Below are 20,790 nucleotides of genomic sequence, written 5' to 3'. Positions count from 1 at the left end.
TAAAATAGAAGCTTTTCAGCTACATCTAATCCAAACTAAACAGAAGAATGCATGTTATACAAAGTATTTGAATCAGGCATCCTTTAATCAGATGATTCCATGTCCCCAAGTGCACTGACAATTACACTTATCTGTTGGAAAGTGTGTACTATCGCTATAATTGGCCTTCGAGTCCGATAAACACAAACGCAGAGCAAAACATTGGAGGTTAGTAAACAGATCCCAGCTATGTTTACAGTAGGAGATGCTTGTTCATAAGCTTTGTCTGCATCTGCCTTATAAACTTAGTTCCACAGAAATTCTATGTATTGACTTAATTCAATCACAAGGTCCAGAATGTGCTCCAGTCATTTTATCTTTAGTTGTAATAAACCTGCACTTTCACATGGAAAGTAGACAGGAATGTTGTATTATAAACATGTTATATCATGAAAGACAAGTGTTGCTTTTTTCAATACACATGTAGCACAATAGTAAATTTCTTATTGATTTAGATTTTATGAAATTAAGCCTATTTTATGTATAAGTTATCTCACAAATCATGGGGTGCAAATTGCCACATTTGGTTTTAAATTAGTAGCACGTATACCCATATTTTTTAAATATATTTTTTGCACCTAGCTTTACATCATACAGTACACCAGAAGTGTTCTTGGAATTGCAGAAAAAAAAAGAAAAAAAAAAGTAGTACTTTCCTAAATGGATGGCGTTGATGGACAATCCTTACATTCAGCCATACAACACAAAGATCACAGGATTACAGCGATTAAACAGTAGGTGCAGGTCCGCTTTGAAGCATAGCTTCTTCGCACTACGTTTCCCATGATCCCCTATTTCAAAGGACCAACCGTCGTAAACAGAAGAGGGCGGATACAAAGGCGTCTCACCAAAACAAACACCACCACACATTCAGGAAGAAGGATATAATAAAACCCACTCCTGGACCAATAAGTGTGAACGTCAAAATAACCCGAAGTGACCGCAGGAGTGAACCACACTGGTCAACATGGCACAGAAAAGAATACAGAAGGTACGTTTCACCCGCGGGCGTTTTCATATGTCAGCTAATGGCAACGAATCGCCCACCAGAATCCAGTATCTTATAAAAGGTGTATTGTCAACAACAACAGACACGTCACAGTTGCCCCTGTGTGTAAACAACTTGTGATTATCTCTGTAACATGTTTTCCTTAAATCATGCGCTGACACCCGCACAAGACTCACCACAACAACTTTAAAGTTTCGCGCTAGCTTGCTACAAGCTAGCAACGTATGTTATGTTTAGCGTCAGTTCAACGCGGAGCAAATTCCCGATATGTATTGCCGTAAATGTACAATGTACGTGAAAATGGTGGACTCCTTTATTTACCGTAAACACGACAGGTCTGACGGTACGAACGGACCACTAAGAGTTTAAGTAAATCTTTAAAACACAAAATACCTGTCTGGTCTTGGTCGCTTTGACCCTGCTAACATTATCAGTCATGTTTAGGCAAAGTGGATTAAAGGCCAGACCAAGGTCCATTCAAGTAAAAACAACGAAAACAAGAAAATAAATCACCAAAGAAGAAGAGTAAGGGAATAATACTAACTAAAAATACAATCATAATATTGTTTAAACGTTTTATAGCACATAAATGCTTTGAATGTGCTGTCTCAAATGTGTCAATAATGTAATTTTAACAATAGTGCATTTTCTCCTAAATTGGTCTTGCTCTTAATTTCCCTATTAAATTTCACCACATTATTTTTGATATGAAGTAATACAGTTTAATAGAAACTTTTCATTGACGTTCCTTTGCTCTGCTTATTTGTTTTGTGTTATATGCTTATTATGGGCTATTGAACAAATTCATGTAAAAGGATTCTTCTATCACTTGGTAAAAACACAACAACGCAAATACAACTGTAGAAATTAGCTTTACCTTTGACCTGAGTAACTAACTTCTGCTGTGTTGAGCAGGAGCTTCAGGACCTGCAGAGAGACCCTCTTGTAAATTGTTCTGCAGGACCAGCAGGGAATGACTGTGAGTTGTATACACTCTCAAATACACAAATCCTACTGTAGCATATTGCCAGCATATTGCTGTACACTGTATGTTGTTTTAATAGCTTGCCAGTGGTCTGGAATAAACAATATGGAGTAAAGGTGTAACTTGATTCTATTTGAAAGTGTCTCTGAAAGTGTCCTGTTCTTTTACTGTTGTACCTGTGGGATTTCTGGACAGTGGGAGGAAGTGGAGATGCATGAACATGTTACATTGTCATTGCGTCTGTGACATGTCCAGTTTACATTCTTCTGTGTTTGTCTCTTTTCCATTTTCCAGTGTTTAACTGGACTGCGACCATAATGGGTCCTGTGAGTATCATGTCATCACTTAAGCCACTCAGTCCTCTCACATGCAGACTTCTGTGCTTCACTTTGACTGTTTTGTAAAACTTATATATCGTTGTTTTCCATCTTGGCTGAGAATAAACCAGTTTCAATTTTTAGAAACAAGCACTCATTGATCCTTGTGTACTGCATTGAATCTTAATCTTTAATCATTCACCATCTGAACACAGTTGTGACATTCTTGCTTTAATGGAAATCATAGATAATTAACTCAGTTCGTTCTAATGCCATTGCAGAAGTTCATAAAACCTGAAACATTCAGGTTGAAACTTGTGACAAGCCAAATATCGATCAGTCCACATGGTAGATAAATGAAGTCCTTGTTGTCTACTTACAGAAGAATGACAGCCTTTAGAGCAAAGTCTAAACTGAACAGCATAAATCTGCAAACTAATACACTCCCTATTATTTTATTTTTATGTTGACAATTTTGGTCTGACATGTTGAGTGGTCTGTATAAATATATCACTTTCTTGTCTTGATGACCACTCAAAGCTGCTTTACACTAAAGTTTTTGCCATTCATGCACAAATACATAGAGCAGTGCATGTGCAGCACATTTTTCTGTCACACATTTTTTATTTAGATAAATGTCTTGCATGCCTTTCCACCAGACTGACAGTCCTTACCAAGGAGGAGTTTTCTTTCTCACGATCAACTTCCCGACAGACTACCCATTCAAGCCACCCATGGTAAAGAGCTGTTACTCTACACATTGTCCTGTCAATCTGTGAACTGAATAATGGCAGTGAAACTGCATTGTGACACAACTTTTCCTGTTTATTAAATCATTTGAGGGATTTATGCTCAAGAATATGAATTGTACATTGGTGATTTTGACCATGAAAATAGCATGTAGGATACTGGTGTGCAAAACTTGCTATATGCTAACCGGCTCTTGGAATTTGAAAAGGCATACAGCTACTATATTGCTAAAAACCTCAAATTCAAGCACATATCTGTCTGTAATTTGATGTAACATTGAATGTGCTGGAGCTCTTCTCTGCTTAATAAACTCTTTGTTTTATTTAAGGTAACATTTACAACAAAGATCTACCATCCAAATATTAATAGCAACGGAAGTATCTGTTTGGACATTCTGCGATCACAGTGGTCTCCAGCATTGACGGTATCTAAAGGTAGTCACAATCTCTGTTGCTCTCATGACATTTTTAAATATTCATAATGCATTTTATAATTATTGTTAAGCAGTTTAATCTGCCATGTTATATGATGCTGTTAAATACCTTTGTTGATGTTAACTAATGTCTCTTAATTCCAGTTTTATTGTCCATATGTTCATTGCTTTGCGATCCAAACCCTGATGATCCCTTAGTTTCAGACATAGCGACAGTCTACAAGAGTAACAGAGATGAGTGAGTGTACACACATGCTCAGGTGATGCTCTGTTTTTTGTCTGCTAATGTCATCATCGACATCAGGTGACGATTCTTTTCTTTTTCAGATACAACAGATTAGCAAAAGAGTGGACCCAAAAATACGCCTCATGAAGAAAATAACAGCAGAGAGAAGAGGAAAAACATGCTGATTAAGTGTGTTGGATTTTTTTTTTTTTGCATCCAGGACATTTTATTTATACAATTTTACAACATTCTTTATTTGAGAGTAAAACTAGTGACGTGTATGACACAAATCAAAGCAACAAGGCAGCAGCTGAGTAACAGAGCAACATGCTGCTCAATAACTGGAAAATCCCAGCTTCAGTCTCGGCTGGAGTCATTAAAAGCCACTTGGAAACACATTAAACCACAGGAACTTTGAAGCCTGAATACCAAATATTTAAGCCGCTGATTCTAACATGTCTGTAGAACATACAATATATTTCATCTTGATGTCTTTCATATCTTGTTGCAATGAATGAATACAGAATAGAAATGGAGCCTTGCCATTTCACTGAACATTGGAGAAATTACAAATTATGTATCTGTTCTTCCTTTATTATAATTGTAAAAAATTAATCCACTCAAACTTGTGTACCTGAGGGTTGAATCTATTCTGCTTAAATTGTCTGTATGCTATATTATCTATGCCATAGAGTGGGTTAAAAAAAAATCCTGTTTTATGTTCCTGTGTAAATAGTCTCACTTGTTTGTCTGAGTTCTATGTGGCACTTTTTTGTACTGAATTAAAGAATGGTACTTTTTAAATTGACTTCATGGTTGAGCTCAGTCTTTAATCACATTGATGTATGAAGGTAGCTTTGTATGTTATTCATATTTATTCATTGTGTTGTTTAATTTGGTCTAATGCACAGCAGCAAACAAGCAACCAGGCCTATGAAGCCCAAAACAAGCGACTGCAGTACAGTGACCACAAGAGGGACTTAAACCAGCTTTTAACATTATAAAACAGATGGGATATGAACATTTGTCATAAAATAGAACCAAACTCAGATTTTCCCTCTTTGAGTTAAAATATATCTTTCGCTAATAAAAACAGAGAGTATAAAGTGACTTAAGTCAGGACATTTATACAAGTGTCAATAACAGGGACTGCAGAAGATCCAATTTTCAAGAAACGGGTGAAATAACCAACAAAATGTGTAAAATGTGTTTTTCCCATGGATGTATTATGGTTTTTCCCTATTCGAGTTGGAAGAAGACCCTGCTGCTCCTGATTGGCTTATGCCCACATTTCTTTAAAAAAGAAAAAATCCAATCTTGACCAATCACATGTCTTCTTACTGAGGAAGCCAAAAAGAAGCAGCCAATCAGCACCAAGGCTTCGAAGTTGACCTTTTCCCACAATGCAGCGGGCACGATTGAGGGCGCCTTTTGCTGCTCGTGGCGTGCATGTCAACAAGAAGGAGGAGGAAAGAACCCCAGCTTCAATGAACACAACCAATGCATGAAAAATAACCACTCGCTCGTTTGGTGGTGCTATACGTCCCCTTTTTTATTCTTCTAGTTAACGGTCCTTGACGTTAATTCACATCGACATGGCCCCGTTCAGCTTGTTAACAGGAAGTATTAGCCTGTTAGCGAAGTCGTTCAGTGTCTTGTCCTGCACAGGCTCTCTGGCAAGGTAGGAACCTTAAAGACGCTCTCCGTGTCCGCTGCTGTAAGTTGAGGTAGCACCGCTAAGTCAGCTAGCTAGCTTTAGCTTGGTATTAGCACATACAGTATTTGTATTTTACACGCGAGGCAATTATGGTAAATAGAGACGTGAAGCTGAGTTATCTGCACACGAATAACCAGTAAATCACAGCCACGTTTAGACGTGTTTAACACACGGTTTTAGTTGCTTTGGAAGACCATGAGGGACTCTTATCGTGTGTGTATGCGTGTGCATGTTTCCTCCTGAGGAACACGAACATTATCAGAAGTAGTGAGGCAGTAGTTAAGGTCAGTTGAGGTCAGGAGTAAAATATAATTTGCTGGGTTTAAGTTAAAACATGAACAAGTCATGGTTAAGGTCACGGGTAACGTTGTCCAAATACAGGTCAATGCAATGTCCAATAAAGTAAAGACAGTTAGTTTTCAGTTACCCGCAGTGTAATGCTTCATATTTGTCTAATTGAGTTGCAACTAACCATTTAGTTTTATTTTCTAGATTTCTTTGTCAAATGGAGCAACGCAACCAGAAAATATTCATATTCAACAAGCTGCAAAATCACAAAGCTTGTTTTAATTATTTAAAAAAAAAGCATGCAGCATAATCGATTATCAAAATAGGTGACAAATAATTCATGCATTGATTGATTAATCGTTGCAGCCCTATTATCCATACTGGACTTAAATCTAAGACATACAGAGGAGTAGGTAGTACTTCATATTAGGAGTAAAATGAAAAGTTACTCTTTACTCTGTGCGTTATTTATAAACAATTGTAACATATATCTATAGAATTGCCGCTTTGTTGTGTATGCCAAATTCATACCAAGTTTAAAATTTAATATTTGAAACTATTCATTTTTTTTATCACATTTGTGAATGGGTTTTCTTATATGTGCATTTTTACACATGCATGCTTTAGGTGTCCCAAAATCCTCCCTGCTGCTTGCTTGGGACCAGTGAAATGCCTGACGTCTCAGGCCAGTGGCCCACCAAAGAGGCCCCTGAATGGATACATGAGATACGTTCAGCAACAGAAGCCTACCATGACTAGAAGCAACCCCGGTAAATCTTCAACCCCTGATTCTTGTAGAATTTCATAAACTGGCTGCACTGATATCACAGCTTGTAATACTGTCCCGTCATATTGGTGACAGTATGACACATTGCAGTTTCACTGTACATGTACATATATAGATCCATTTTCCTCTATTCTCTCTCAGTGAATTTAAGTATATAATTCTGCAATTTTTGCGTCTAGAATTGAAGTCTGTGGATGTCGTCAGGGAGATTGCACAGCAGTGGAGAATGTTGACTCCAGAACAAAAACAGGTACTTTCAGTCCTTACCTGTCTTGATCCTATTCTGTCTATATAACACGGCTGCATCGTCCATAATTTAGAGACGTGTCACAACATTGATACTATTAAAAGGATGCCACTTTGAGCCTGCTTTGAATTAAGCCTTGCTCCAGTCTACATCTGTGTCACATGACAAACCTGCTCATTTAAGTGGCCAAAAAGCCAGGACATGTGGAAAGCAACTGCAGTAAAAGATCATGAAAAGGTGATTGGTTTGATTGTCATTCTCCTATCCGTTAAAAAATGCCCAGATCGACTCTGATCTGATAATAAATATAGGGATCGGGACATCCCTAGTATCCAGTATAATTGTTGGTTTATCCCAGCTCTATTGTATTCCTGCCTTTTGCACATGTCTTTGGTACTGAATAAGAGAAAATCACTCCACCAATGGGTTTTTGACGGGCTGTGAAGATATCCATTGTGTTTTCTCTTTCACCTGTAGCCGTTTCAGGTCGAGTCTGAACGGGCCAGGGAGCAGTTCAAGGTGGAATTTCAGCACTACCAGGCTCAGCTGACGCCAGCACAGGTCTTACAACAGTCCATGGAGAGGAGGGCGAAGTTGGCCAAGAGGAAAGTCATCCGCAAGAAAAGGGTAAAATAAGTAGTAAATGTGTGACAATTAAAATCCAAACTATTCTGTTTAGTTTCTCTAATGCAATGTCTTGATGTGTATCTTATTTAAGTGTATGGCCTTGTTGACAGTGTCTAGTCCTGTTAAAGACCTAGTTAGTGATTTGAGTTCTCAACCTTGTTTACATCAACAGTGATGGACAATAACTGTTGCTCCTCCCTGTTTGTGTGATGCAGGAAATTAACAGCCTGGGGAAACCCAAACGTACTCGCTCTGCGTTCTGCATCTTCATGTCAGAGCACTTTGATGAGGCCAGCGGAACCACCCTACAGGTCAGTAAATCAAGATTAAAAGTTCTCCGCCACTACAATGGATTTTCCGTCAACGGTATAAAAACACGAGAGGAGCACTGCACGTGATTTAATCTAATCATCTTGAGGCATTAAACTGATGCTCCTCTAATAAAGCTAGCCAGGGCCATGGTATTGGCTAATCAGAAGTAAAGCGGGGTTGGGTCAATATTGCCAACGGTGGGCTTGTGAGAATGCAAGGCCTGTCTAGCTAAGTTTTTCAGTATTTCTGTGCTACTTCAACAGCTGTTGTTTCGTAATCTGTGTTTAATCTGCAACCGAGATGCTTGTTACCTCCACCAGATATTTTCTTACTGCAGAGCAAACATGTACCACACAGCCCCTCTGAGTTACTATTGCTGCTGTTATTTAGGTGTTTTTATACAGACTGTGACTACGAACCACACACATCACATGCACACTTTGTCTCCCTTTCTTTCTCACTCGCACACAGTACCCACAAGGCCACACCCTCTCTTAAATGGCCAGACTCGGCCATGTATGTAACGGGTGAAATATTTGAAATGACACAAGTACAAAATGACAATACAAAAGCTGTTCAAAATCATCCTAGATCCTAGCTATATCATCATCCTAGCCTTCTTGCTACTTGAATGCTGTGTAATAATGTATGGAATGGTCTGCCAAAGACTGGTCAAGTAAAAGTGTGTCACGGAAGTCGTCATAAATAGAAAACTCTCTCATAACTGAGATAAAACATGAAAAAGAGTCTAGGCTCATACAATACAAGCAAAAAAACAAAACAAACGGCAACCTGTGATCTTCTAAACAGATTGTATGCAGTCTTTTCATAGTTTATTATATATGATTATATTGTGTGATTATACATGAACATTATTTCCCTTAATTTAACGCTTGTGGTCTCTGGGTTATAGATGGGTAACATGATTGCATGAATGCAAGTAATAAAATGTACTAGTTTTAGTTTTAATAGAAAACCCAAACCCATTGTGCAACAGTCAATTCATGAAGTTGCTACCAATGTTCATTCAGGCAAAGATGATGTCACTGTTGGAGAGCTGGAAGAGTCTCTTAAGCAACCAGAAACAGGTTAGTCATACAGCCATTACACATTACAATTACTTACTTAATCCTCTTTGTTTTGAGCCTTTCATGTGGATATTCTGTGTATGTTCCACGTTGCAGGTCTATAATCAGCTGGCAGAAGATGACAAAATTCGCTATAAGAACGAAATGAAATCCTGGGAAGACCAGATGGTCGAGATTGGACGAGAAGACCTTGTCCGAAAGCAGACCCTGATAAACAATAGGAGAGTTGCTAAAGTTTTAGCCGAGACGAGAAAAGAAAAAGCAAAGCCAAAGATGAAGGCCATGTCCAAAGGAAAGGCAAAAATAAAAAAGAAGACAACAAAAAGTAGCCCAGCTAAAACTGTCCGAGCTACCAAGAAGACTTGAGATGTGTTGACCTACCTTAAAAAGTGTTGATGACAACTGGACAGGAAGGAGGTCTGATGATCCAGGGCTGTGTCCTGCTTGATTTTTTTCCCCCTCAAACTAGAAAGTCACACATTTACCAGTTGTCATTATGTTCAACAGGGCAAACATTTCACAGTATACAGAAAATGATTATGCATAATCAATGTTATCAATGGAAGCTTATTCTTATCCATTCTACAAAAACACATCCAGTGGTTCAATGAGACATGAGTTTGCCATGAAGTTGAATGTAAGAGGCCCCGATGAAGTTTCCATTGCTCTGATTGTAAGCTGAAAGAAATATAAACGTTATTATTGCCGTCCCACTTCCACGTCTGATTCTGGTTTGTCATACAGAAAATGTTCCATAATCTTTATTTTCATGTCAACAAGTCCTGAAAATTCTTGTCCCTCAATACGGTCTCACTTCCCTGCTCTCTGTCTGTACATTTGTTGACCCCCAAAGAAGGAAATATTCCAAAAACAATCTCATTAATAACACCGTCATCTTTTTATGAATGGAAGGAGATGATGCCTTGGTGCTGCAGTGACAGAGTTAAACTCATTATATATTTCCATGGGTGGCAAATGAAAATAATGGACACAACAGCAGGGAGGTCAGACAGTGTTGATATCATATATATCGATATCGTCACTGAGAGACCATATTTGTGGAATGAGGAATTTGTTGACAAGAAAACTTTGAGAGAAGCAGTAGCTGTTTCTTTCATAGATGATATCACCTGTGGATGTAAGCACTCCACAGTGCACTTAACATATACTTAAAGACCAGACTATCATTCCACCATATTGTATCATATTTGTACATTTTCCTCAGTTAATGGTGAAGAATAAGCTTTTTCGCAACTTCAAACTGTGAAATCCCGTTGTTTAAAAGCATACCTAATATCAACAACTGACATCTTGGTTTTTTTCAAACACAAAAGTTAATGCATTTTCTTTACAGGCTTTGTATGAGATGTTTTCTTAGCTGAAACAAAAATGTGTTATGGTTGACAATAAAATGAGCTATTTTCCACAGCATTTTCATTCAAGTAATAATGTTGACTGGACAAAAAGGGTTGTTGCCCTGATGGTACTGTATGAAATCATGATCAGCTCTGTTCAGATTGATCCTGAGGACATTATTGTTCCTGGCGTTCTTGTTACTAAGATTCCCTTAAGCCACATAGGTGCTGCATATTCATAGTTTGTTTGACCTGCTTTTAGTGCTGCACTGTATTCTGACTGCATTAACCGTTCTTTGTATGAAGTATCTACTGAATAAACCTTTACATACATTTTTAATATACATTTTTTAATTATTGGATTTAACTTTTCTGTCAGGTGAAACATTTGATATTGGAAGCTTTGACGAATTCCTGGACACGTTGCAATGGGATCGCTGCTTTCTGGAACATCAGAATATTAATCCATAGAGGTGGTACGAGCTTTATAAATAATACCTATACTTTTATATGTATATATATATAAAGTATATGTATAGTATATTTTAAGTCATTTGGTGCTATAAAAACCACAAAAAAAGATGAAACAGTATTTCACAGTAATAGTGTACTGATTATACGATAGGGAGCTGTATATTTGGGCAACTTGATAAGAAATTCCTCCTGTTGTAACCTCTTGAACTCAATAATGATAACATTTATTTAACCTTTATTATTTCTATAAAAAACAAACATCCTTTACATGTAACAAACCTTAAAAGATATGGAAATAAAATGAAGGCAGAAAAGACAGTTAAACATGTAAATATCTACAGTGTACAGGTCATAGAACAGTGATATCAGTATAGAAGACATAAAAAAATGTGTGTCGCTGACTTCTTCCAGGCAAACGTAGTTGGTGTGAAGTTCTGCTGGTGTTGAGTCAGACTGAAGCTCACGGTCATGTAAGCTGGTGTGTGTGGTCGTCTTTGTGAATCAGTGCATGTGAGTTGGAAACTTAATACTACATGTATATCTTTGCTATGCTCAAAATACAAGATAACGACACCAGTCAGTGAAGTAGCTGCCTTAAAAAACCTCAAATCAGAGGTTTGGGGAATTTCGTCCATTTCTTTCCGTCTGAGCGTCATAGTCCTTAATTACTCCTCAGTGTGTAACTTTCAGATCCATTAATTCGCTGTGCAGAATATTTTAGTTTGATTTATTTCAGTTCTTTTTGCTGCTGCGTCAACGTCTGCGTCAGTAAAGTCTCAAAGTTTGGAGAAAGGACCAATTTGTGGTGGACGTTTCCCAGCACCGTCATGTCTCCAGTCTTTGCGTCGGACTGACGCACAGACACCAGCTGCTGCAGAGGGACAACAAGACGTCGTTTCAGACAAAGACATTAAAACAATAATAGTTATATTCAGGTTTAAAGGGAGAAATAGTAAAAGCCTCTTTCCTACCTGTAGAAAGGAAAACGCAGCTCCCTCAGACACGTCCATAACGATATCGCCCAGTTTCAGCTCCACCTTTCCTGACTTCCTGATCTGCAGTTTACCGAGAAATCCTTCTGGCAACTGTGACAGCACAGGGCAACCTTCCTTGGTCGCAGCCTGCTAATAAGAGGAAGAGACCCACAAGCCTGTCAGTAACCGGCTGATACGAGCATTTTCAGACTTGAAAAGGCCAGCTGCTGATGTGGCTGACAGCGTCAAGCACCGCAATTAATTTCCCCTATCTCTGTTGCATTAGGATGTCAGCAGAAATGTCAGACATGAAATGTTTCAAGATGTGACGAGGTAAAAAAAGAAGAAAAGTGGTAGCACAGGAGAGTGGGCTAATGCAGTGAAAATCCTCAGGATTTACAAAAAGTTCAGCGGAAAACGCTTCCCAAGAGGCTTAGTCATGAGTCAAAGGGGAATTGATGGGAGCCGATGAATGCACTATTTAATACGTACACTTAAATCTGAGATAGACAAAATATTTTTGGAATATTTGAATAATAATTCAATATTAATGTTTTACGATAATGCAATTTATAGAAATACACTTTTGTGACTTTTCAAGGTCTGGAAAACAGCATGTCTAGTCCTGCGCAAGTAACCTGTAGTATTGCTTGACAAAGCCTGTTTCCACATGAAGGAGGCAGCATAATGTGACATCATTTATCTTTACCAAGACCAAACACAGGAAGAATAACATAAGTTACGCACTGCAGCTTTTACTCACTTGTGCTTGTAGATGTGCAGGCCTCTTGTCTTCGGCTTTGCCCTCCTTCTTGGCTCCCTTCTCTGTTGTCGGTCTGAGAGGGGGGGGCATTTTCTGTTCAGACAGCCGTCTTGGGATACAGTCAGGCAGCTGCATGAAGAAGAGTTCATCCCTGCCCGACAGGCTGAGGTCCTGCAGCAGGTCCACCAGAGGCGGCTGCTCTGGTTTGGGCAGCTCTGTCCTGCTGCGGCCATCTCCTCTACGACGGTCCACTGGACCTGCCAACGTGACAACGACAAACACTTAAGCACAACAACAGACTGCAGCGGATTAATCACACAAACACATGGAGCTTGCAGTTAATATGGAAGCCAAAAAAGTTGATTTATCATGTTATCTCAGTAGTATCTGCTCACCACAGTGGTTATAACACAGTGAGAACCAGTGTTCCTAATGATTTGGTCTAAAATGAGCAGCTTGCTAACAGACATGTCACAGTTATTACACTGAGGACAGTAGCCGCAATCGTAGTACAAAGTGGTTTGCTCACACGTTGTGCTCGACAGAGTTTGGCTCTTAATGAAGCTGCTGGACTGACTCAGAGGCAGTTGGATGGGTTTCAGCTTGGCGTCGTTCCTCAGATTCGGGTCATCGAGGAACTGCGGAGGGTGCAACACATCGTATTAGTTCCGGGCAGATTAGTGATTTGTAGTGATGGTACTTGTAATGACTGATAATGCAGCTCACAGGATTTTATTTGCATGGAAAACAGTCGAGAAGCCATGTACATTTGGGTGTCATTTACTGAGCCAAATGGGAAATAGTTCAGCACTAAAGGATCCTTTAAGCACTGAAATCAATCTAAATGTTCATATAGGAACTGCACTATAGACGTTTAGACATAGACTGCACATAAAAAATGACATATTCTTAGAGGCTCCTCCTGGAAGTACTTACGTCGTCTCTTTGCAGTTTGCTGAGTAACTCGTCCTCTTCGTCCTCAGAATATTTCTTCTCTTTGTTGACCAGTTTAGACACAGGAGAGGTGGTGGAGTCGTGCAGGTCTGTAGTTGCACCACGCCAGCCTGAACAGAGGGGAGGGGTTGGTAGTGAGAGACTGAAGCACATCAGTCACTGAGTCTCTGGCATATATATGTTTAATTTCCCTTAAAAACGAAATATTAAAGAGAAGGGAAGCACCTGTTTTACATATGTCAGCGGGAACTTGTTCAAAGATGGAGTGAGACTGGATCGTCTGCGGTCTCTCTCTCCTCTTCCCTCTGTTTCCTTCTCTTACTCCTCTTCTTTCATCCCTCTTTTTCTCCTTTTTTGGGGCCACAATTATCTGTTCCTTTAATCTGGGTTGAGACCAAGCGGTTATATTAGTTTGAAATATGACAAACACACAGTACAAAGTGCTTTTAATATGAGACGGGGGACTGAAATGACCGTACTGGTGAGCACTTACTCGTCTTTGCTTTTCCTCACAGCGTGGACATTTGGCTCAAAGGCTTTCTTTAGAAAAAAAAAAAAAGAAGACAGACAATAAATACAACATTAACAGATTATCATACAATTAAAGAGTAACATCATGTGACCATTCAGGGGGTGTGAACAGGAAGATATTTGTCTCCTTTGTTCTTAGTTTAAGCGAGTATAACGAACAAGAAACAAGGATTTAGCAGTCCTATGCCAACGTGAAAATTAAAGTAAAAGTAGGCGTTAATTGATTTTTTTGTAAAACTTAAACTGAGTAATATGTATGGATGCCCTCAGCCTAACGTCTAGTGGCAATAATTATCATATATAACATTATACTCTGCTTCAGCTATTCATTCTTTTTAGCAGTCATGTATAAAAGCACCTTAAAGGGATACAGTAGTCAAAGTGTGCGTACCAGAACATAATATTACTCAAGTAAAAGTCTTAAAGTAGATGACATTTACTGTAAAGTAATTTTATTGTGGTATTATCAGTGGTACAAAGGTTGTGGGTTCAATTCCTGGCTATGCTAGTCTATATGCGTACTTGAGCAAGACACTTAACCCCACGTTGCAGCATTTGTATTCGGTATGAAAGACGTGTGAATGTCAAAACTATAGTTTAAAGCAGCTTATTAAGACTAGAAAAGCTCTATATAAATACAGACCATTACCAACTCTTCTTCTTCTCATTTTATTTGGTAGTAACACATAGTTAGGGTAAATGTAGTGGAATAAATGTTGCTAGAAATACAAACAACAAAGTAGAGATACATGAATTGTGTACTTAAGTACAATATCAAAGTATTAGTACTTTTGCTGGAGTATCCATTACCTTTGGTTTTTTGAAGGTTCCCCCCAGAGTCAGGTCCCTGGTTCTCAGAGAGGTCAGTCTTCCAGGCGGATGTGGGGAGGACACACTCCGGACAGTGGCCGGAAGTCCTCTGCCCCCGGGGAAACTCAGTCCGGCCCTGCTGCTCAGGCCGGAGGCGCCAGAACTTGAAGCATCACCCGAGTCAGACATTTTGCGCTATAACGTTGTTGTGACAGAGAGAGGGGGAGGGTGGGGGGGGGAGTCGTTTCCCACAACAGCACCTATAACGTTACAGTTCGCGCCAAACTATGCGCTTTCAGTTTATTTAGTTAATTTGGTTCCTTCCTTTCAATTGTTACGCTACACAGACTCGTTTAAAACCACCGCGCCCTCCCTCTAATTAGCTTGTAATCCTCCATTTTGTCCCCACGAAAAAGCGTCCGCTCGTGTAAAAATAAAAACATTTCCTTGTTTTCATAACAGAACACCGTTACTGGTGGACTCGGCCCTGCTGCAGTGCATCGCGTCCAGGCGGTGACGGCTATAAAACAATAAAAACCCTCGGTGCTTGATTTAAAAACGTGGACTAAATCGAACCAGAGCTTCTTCAACAAGTCCGCTGTGTTTCACCGCGTCCTCCAGATCAGGTGAAAATGATCAAAATCCCTTCCGCACTGCTCTCGAGGATGTTTCGACTAAGCTGCCATTGTTGTTGTTGTGGTTGCTGAGCTGTACTTCACGGGAGTGACCACAAGAGGGCGGTGTTTGTCAGCAGTGTGAGAATGTGTCCCTCTATAATCGTTTTTACAGCTCATAAAAACATTATTACTGTATATACACAGAATATTACCTGTTAATCTACAATAAAAATACTGCATCAATTACTGTACTGTACAAGCTCTTTATAATATTTTTTTTTTTTAATGTTTCTGTAACCTGTTTCTGTTAATACACCAATATGTAGAAGCTCTTTAACCAAAATGATATTTTTAATGCTAAAATATTATTATATCATTATTTTGATCCATGAATTTTCAAGAATGCTGTCAGATTATACTGAGTTGCCTCAAATGTGGGCATAAAAAATGAAGTTAAATTCAGTTTGTCATTTGCCAAATAAATAACAAAGTTTTTGAAAGAGAAAGCACAGATTTTTTGGGGTGAAAAATAATTTTATACGAACACAGATGATGAATGAATGAATGAATAATACATCACAAGGAAAAATCACAAGCACTGTATGCTGGTGAGTTAAGCAGGATTTTCAAGTCCCTCACGTGAAATTTTGATGTTTTTCTTCGTTCGTGATTGACACGATAAGAGAAACTCTCCAAGATTAACTTTGTGTAAATGGTTTTAATCCCGACATGCGATAATATATCGTTTATTGTCCTATCACCTCTTGCGACAACACCATAGTATATTTCGTCAAACTTTCCAAATGTGCGTGAGATCTCGATAAGCTGAGTGTCTTATCGCTTGTAATCACATGAAAACTGCATGGAGTGCATTTTAAATTAAAGACACAATATGTCTGCGCATGTCAGGGGTAGTGAAGCATCAGATCTTCAAAATTAGCATCCTGAACATCTATACATGACAGTTGTTATGATTTATACACAAACTATGATACTATGTTTTTACTCTTTTAAAAAAACAACATCTTTCATTTGATTCGAGTTCTATTTCTTTATGCTCTTCTCTTTTTCCACACGTTGTAAGAAGTGGCGACGACGAACACAAGTGCGAGAATCCCAACCGCTGCTGCCAGGCCGGTCACCACCTGCATTTGAGTATTCGTCTCTGCGACTGCAGACTCCAAACATGCATAGAAAACAGAAATGAGGCAGCAGAAATGAACCGACAAAAACAATAATAACTCGAGAAAAAAAAAGACGAAAACATCTAGGAAACAACACCAAGATAAAACACATTTACAGTGTAGTATAACCCAGTACTGAAGTCAGCTAATCGCTTATCGCTTATCTTCCCTGTGCGATATTGCACTCTGGCGCCTAATCCTACTTAAGTTTATTCACCTCAGATAACAAGATATAATCTTTATGACAAAAGTCACACAGATATATGGTGTAAAGGTTGGAGTCATTATCAGACACTATGTCATATTATTGTGTTTCTTACTCTTCCCTAAAATTAGGCAATTGTCAACATAGCAAGCACACATAATGGCTGTTTCAAGCAGATAATTAGAATACGTTTGGACAACACACTATAATCTACTGTGATGCATCAACTGTAGTCGTTTAAATGTTAAATATGATCCATCCTTCATTCTTATAGGAGCTGCATTGGTGTTACCCATCATAATGAGTTTCCTGTTGTTGAGGAGAACTTTCTGAGCCATTTATTTGTTGGAGAGTCAGAAAGAACGAAGCTCCAGCTAGTGTCGAGAATTTCCAACACGTAACCAGTCGTAGACTCTTAGAAATAATTGATCCAAAAGGGTTCTTCTACAAGGGCTGAGGTTCTACCTGGAACCGTTTGCTTATGAGGGTTCTTGGTAACACTAATGGTTCCAGTAAGAACCATTTTGATCCAGAGAACCCTTTAAAACCCCTTTCCTGAATGAAAGGTTTTAAAATGGTTCTTGGTAACACTAAGGGTTCCAGGTGGAAATGTTATAAAAGGTTCCTCCTGGAAAAATGGTTCTCCTATGAGGACAAGCCAAAGAACCTTATATGGTTCAACTTAGCACTTTTATTTCTAAGAGTGTAGAACGTTGCACTGTGGGTAATGTAGATGCTCATATTCAAGGAATTCTAACAAGGCTTTGCAGCTGAGCCAACTTTATGAATCATACCAGCTCATCCCTAACTCACCTTTGTCTCCTCCCGGGATTTCCTCCGAGGCCAGCATGCGTTTGACGTTGTCCAAGTGTCCGTCGTTGACCTCGGGGTTGATTCCCAGCAGGTGGCACATCAGCGGGTACACGTCGGTCATGTCGAAGGGGTCGACCAACAGGTTTTTGTGGAAGTCGGGCCCCACCGCCCTGAAGAAGGCTTTCATCTCCAAGAGTTCGTTATCAAAACCGTGGTCACCTTTGTTGTAGTTTAAAGGTAAAAACTGTCGGACGGACACAGAGAGGAGACGTCTCGTGAGAATTGTGCCACATGCGAACGATTGATGTTTTGGTTAAGTGGGAATATGATAATCGATCACTCAAAAAACGAAGGCATTGTAAAGTTAAAGAGTAGAATAGGCTGAGATGTACTTGGCTTCTGTAACCAGGTGTTTCAACATTATTATTGATTTACCAGAATGACAACAATCTCTCTGTCTCACCCCATTGACAATATACCCAGGGTCAGCGATGAGGATGAGGGGCAGTAGTCGGGGATGTTTACTGTAGTGCAGTCTCTCTGGCATCTCCTCCTTCTTATATACGTGCAGATTGGGGTGGCTTCCCTTCAGAGCTTGGTACACCTTCTCCAGCTTCCCCTCTTTGGGAAGCAGCATGCCAACAGAGCCGTAATCCAGCAGCTGGAACTGGATATCCTTAAAGCTGAAGTCAGGAATCTTTGACAGGATAATCTCGTTGGCTTGTGCACCCCGGAAGATTGTGCTCATGCCGTGGTCAGAGGTGATGATCACGTTGAGCCGCTCCGTGAGGCCTCGCTCTTGGATCTTGTCCCGCATGTAGCCTATGGTGCGGTCCACTTGCTTGACCATTTCCCGCACTTCTGCTGAATCCGGTCCGTGCTTGTGTCCGGCGAGGTCTGGCTCGCCAAAGTACAGGGAGACAAAGTCCAGGTCCTGTTGATCGAACCACTCTCCGATCACCTTGTCCACGTTCTTCCTCCAGACGTTCTCGTCAGAGTAATCATAGCGAGGAGGCTCCACTTCACGAACCTTCACTGTCTCTCCTCTGTAGGTGGCTGCAGTGCCAGGGAAATGCAGAGATCCAGTTTTTAGCCCCTGGATGAGGATGAAGATACATGGTAAACTTTATTAATACTGCAATAGTCCTGGCTCCCCATTTGAGGTATAGACACGTGGAGAGCAAACAGATGGATGTAATGGACCTGTCTCTGCGCCGTTATCCAGATGGGTAAGCTGCCGTTGTCCCAGTAGGAATCCACAAACTGCGCCTCGTAGTACTGCTTCTTCTCTTGCGTGGTGATGTTAAACCACATGTTGTGGATCACCCCATGATTCTCAATGTGACGCCCTGATGAACCGCACATGACGAAACTTCAGACCTTTCAAGTACTTTTTTTTTTTTTTTTTTAAGATGTAGTTACCTAGATCACACAAGACATTCTGTATCTCATAGCTATGTATATATAAATATCTATAATTAAGTTAGAGATAATTAGAGATAGACCGATTAGACAGATTATTAGTAGTCAAGGAGGCCAATAACCCATATTTGTAGCCGATATTCATTCGTTCATTCATTTCAAATGCCTTTAAGCATATAATTATTACTTTAAAGGTTTTTTTTTTTAATCTTAGACAACAGACATTCAAAAACAAAAAGTGCAGGAAGCACCCAGGCTCAGCAGCATGTCATATAAAAAAAGTAAACCCTTACATAGCTCCCTGAAGTTTTCTACAGTAAATAAAGTTTTCAAAAATGTCAATGTTATTTTATCTTTCACTTATCTTTGTTTTAAGTTCAAACAAAAAGAAATGCAGGGAGTTCACAGGGCAAGCAGCACCTAATCCTAAATTTTTGTGTGCTTTTTAATTAATTAATAAACTTTTTTTTAAATGATTAATTAATGTATTTTTTTGTTATTAAGTTTTTTTTTTAAAAATTTTAAATTTGTGTGCTCTTCTTGTACTCTTTTTCTGCAAATTTATTGAGTCTGATATCTGTAACACAACAATTTCCTCCGGTATAGTAAAAGTATTCTGATTCTGATTCATCTCTTATAAAGTGAACTGAAATTTTAAATAAATAAAAAAACAAATAAATATATTGATCTCTTATCGACCGTCGGATTCAAAAATAGGCCGATGCTGATATGTGTCAAAATGGCCCGGCTGATAATCTGTCTATCCTTAGTTTAAATGTCTGTATACATGTTTTACATCAGTTACCACTTCAATAAGACCTGGCACACATAGCCATGCTTTAATCTGGATTATATATCAATACAAATGGTAAACATTTATTACCTGTCAGCATTGTGAAATGAGACGGGCTGGTAATGGTGATGAAAGATGGAGTAACATAGGTTGCTTTCACCCCGTCCTCTACCATCTTATCCAGATAAGGGGTGTCGGTGTTGCGGTCGTAGTCCCAGCGGAATCCGTCAAAGGAGATCAGCAGCAGCTTGTTTCTCGTGGACTTGGCGGGAACAGACTTCAGCTGAAGATTGTCGTCCCTCGGTGGTGCAGCATCACAGGGAGAACAGGCAGTTAGGCCGAGGACAGCCAGGCAGAGCAGCAGCAGCATGACTGTGGGCTTCAGAGCTTTTCCAGTGAATTCAGATCTGTCTCTTCCAGCTGACCACAACAGTTCTCAGATCTAAAACCGGCGACAACCAGTCGTAAATAATGATCTATCTACCAGCACTTATCAACACTTAAATGAACAGCTTTTATTTGTGTCATTGATCTAGAAAGAAAAGCAGTGCCCTTTGAACCTCACCCCACCTTTGCGTGAAATGAAACAGTGCTGATCGCAAACCGATAACCTCTACTCTTCCCCTCTTTGTTTTCTTTTATGAGCTGTATCTCGTAGGTATTTCTTCACAGCTGGAGTAATGTGTGGTTTAGAAATGATCCTCATGTACTTTTTTCTCTCTTTGTTGGCATAATTTTAATCATTTTTGTTTTTAAGTACTGCATTTTCAAAATGTTAGTCAGAGTATGAGATAGTACCACTAAGTGATGTAATGTTGATCTCTTATCGACCGTCGGATTAAAAAATAGGCCGATGCTGGAGTTCATCCTGGCGTTACTGTTTCACTATATTACTGGATGTTAAACCCAGAAAGATGCAGATTACTGTAGAACAGAGGTCTCAAACCGTCCAAGTTATTTGTGTCTTTTTTTATTTTTTATTAATAGATTAATTTTGCATCATAAATAAATTTTTTATTGTAAACTATTTTTCATTCCATATCAAAGCAAACCCTTTTATTTTGAAATTG

At 39.2% G+C, this 20,790-nt stretch overlaps 4 protein-coding genes across 7 annotated transcripts; 2 read left to right on the top strand and 2 right to left on the bottom strand.

The window, feature by feature from the left end:
* The first annotated feature begins 904 nt into the window (after positions 1 to 904).
* ube2d1b (ubiquitin-conjugating enzyme E2D 1b) lies at positions 905 to 4,567 on the top strand. 3 transcript variants are annotated; one of them, XM_083904075.1, is made up of 7 exons: positions 905 to 1,030; positions 1,964 to 2,027; positions 2,328 to 2,359; positions 3,010 to 3,087; positions 3,429 to 3,534; positions 3,732 to 3,771; positions 3,861 to 4,567. In XM_083904075.1, exons 1-7 carry the CDS (start codon positions 1,007 to 1,009, stop codon positions 3,904 to 3,906), a joined length of 390 nt encoding a protein of 129 aa, XP_083760201.1. In that variant the 5' UTR covers positions 905 to 1,006; the 3' UTR covers positions 3,907 to 4,567. The 3 variants fall into 3 exon arrangements, with proteins under 3 accessions (XP_083760201.1, XP_083760199.1, XP_083760200.1); XM_083904073.1 differs by having other exon boundaries at positions 3,678 to 3,771; XM_083904074.1 differs by having other exon boundaries at positions 3,678 to 3,793.
* Positions 4,568 to 5,192: 625 nt separating this feature from the next.
* Positions 5,193 to 10,520, top strand: tfam (transcription factor A, mitochondrial). The gene is made up of 7 exons (XM_083904001.1): positions 5,193 to 5,440; positions 6,392 to 6,534; positions 6,731 to 6,801; positions 7,276 to 7,425; positions 7,641 to 7,736; positions 8,769 to 8,825; positions 8,922 to 10,520. Exons 1-7 carry the CDS (start codon positions 5,355 to 5,357, stop codon positions 9,189 to 9,191), a joined length of 873 nt encoding a protein of 290 aa, XP_083760127.1. The 5' UTR covers positions 5,193 to 5,354; the 3' UTR covers positions 9,192 to 10,520.
* A 447-nt stretch (positions 10,521 to 10,967) lies between these two features.
* LOC310939270 (DNA-directed RNA polymerase III subunit RPC4) lies at positions 10,968 to 15,352 on the bottom strand. Of its 2 annotated transcripts, none has more exons than XM_083903976.1 (8): positions 14,687 to 15,352; positions 13,839 to 13,885; positions 13,571 to 13,728; positions 13,328 to 13,455; positions 12,921 to 13,029; positions 12,392 to 12,648; positions 11,626 to 11,778; positions 10,968 to 11,525 (listed from the first exon to the last, which is right to left on the bottom strand). In XM_083903976.1, exons 1-8 carry the CDS (start codon positions 14,873 to 14,875, stop codon positions 11,382 to 11,384), a joined length of 1,185 nt encoding a protein of 394 aa, XP_083760102.1. In that variant the 5' UTR covers positions 14,876 to 15,352; the 3' UTR covers positions 10,968 to 11,381. The 2 variants fall into 2 exon arrangements, with proteins under 2 accessions (XP_083760102.1, XP_083760103.1); XM_083903977.1 differs by having other exon boundaries at positions 11,626 to 11,775.
* Positions 15,353 to 16,355: 1,003 nt separating this feature from the next.
* On the bottom strand, positions 16,356 to 20,078 carry LOC310939050 (ectonucleotide pyrophosphatase/phosphodiesterase family member 7-like; the record flags this gene model as incomplete). The annotated part of the gene is made up of 5 exons (XM_083903717.1): positions 19,811 to 20,078; positions 18,709 to 18,854; positions 17,969 to 18,601; positions 17,506 to 17,749; positions 16,356 to 16,474 (listed from the first exon to the last, which is right to left on the bottom strand). The coding sequence occupies exons 1-5, from the start codon at positions 19,893 to 19,895 to the stop codon at positions 16,356 to 16,358; spliced, it is 1,227 nt and encodes a 408-aa protein (XP_083759843.1). The 5' UTR covers positions 19,896 to 20,078.
* Positions 20,079 to 20,790: the final 712 nt, after the last annotated feature.

This window comes from Microchirus variegatus, assembly GCF_963457635.1.
Source record: "Microchirus variegatus genome assembly, chromosome: 17".
Classification (NCBI taxonomy): domain Eukaryota; kingdom Metazoa; phylum Chordata; class Actinopteri; order Pleuronectiformes; family Soleidae; genus Microchirus; species Microchirus variegatus.
This window is presented reverse-complemented; position numbering and strand designations above follow the sequence as displayed.

What these genes read in the sequence shown, in the direction of transcription:
- ube2d1b (XM_083904073.1), top strand. Translation starts at nt 1,007, where the DNA reads ATGGCACAGAAAAGAATACAGAAG. An exon ending in ACCCATTCAAGCCACCCATG is followed by an intron (nt 3,088 to 3,428) that starts GTAAAGAGCTGT and finishes GTTTTATTTAAG; the next exon opens with GTAACATTTACAACAAAGAT. An exon ending in AGCATTGACGGTATCTAAAG is followed by an intron (nt 3,535 to 3,677) that starts GTAGTCACAATC and finishes TCTTAATTCCAG; the next exon opens with TTTTATTGTCCATATGTTCA.
- tfam (XM_083904001.1), top strand. Translation starts at nt 5,355, where the DNA reads ATGGCCCCGTTCAGCTTGTTAACAGGAAGTATTAGCCTGTTAGCGAAG. An exon ending in CATGACTAGAAGCAACCCCG is followed by an intron (nt 6,535 to 6,730) that starts GTAAATCTTCAA and finishes TTTTGCGTCTAG; the next exon opens with AATTGAAGTCTGTGGATGTC. An exon ending in AAGTCATCCGCAAGAAAAGG is followed by an intron (nt 7,426 to 7,640) that starts GTAAAATAAGTA and finishes TGTGTGATGCAG; the next exon opens with GAAATTAACAGCCTGGGGAA.
- LOC310939270 (XM_083903976.1), bottom strand. Translation starts at nt 14,875, where the DNA reads ATGTCTGACTCGGGTGATGCTTCAAGTTCTGGCGCCTCCGGCCTGAGC. An exon ending in GTGAGGAAAAGCAAAGACGA is followed by an intron (nt 13,729 to 13,838) that starts GTAAGTGCTCAC and finishes GTCTCAACCCAG; the next exon opens with ATTAAAGGAACAGATAATTG. An exon ending in GCAAACTGCAAAGAGACGAC is followed by an intron (nt 13,030 to 13,327) that starts GTAAGTACTTCC and finishes CACCCTCCGCAG; the next exon opens with TTCCTCGATGACCCGAATCT.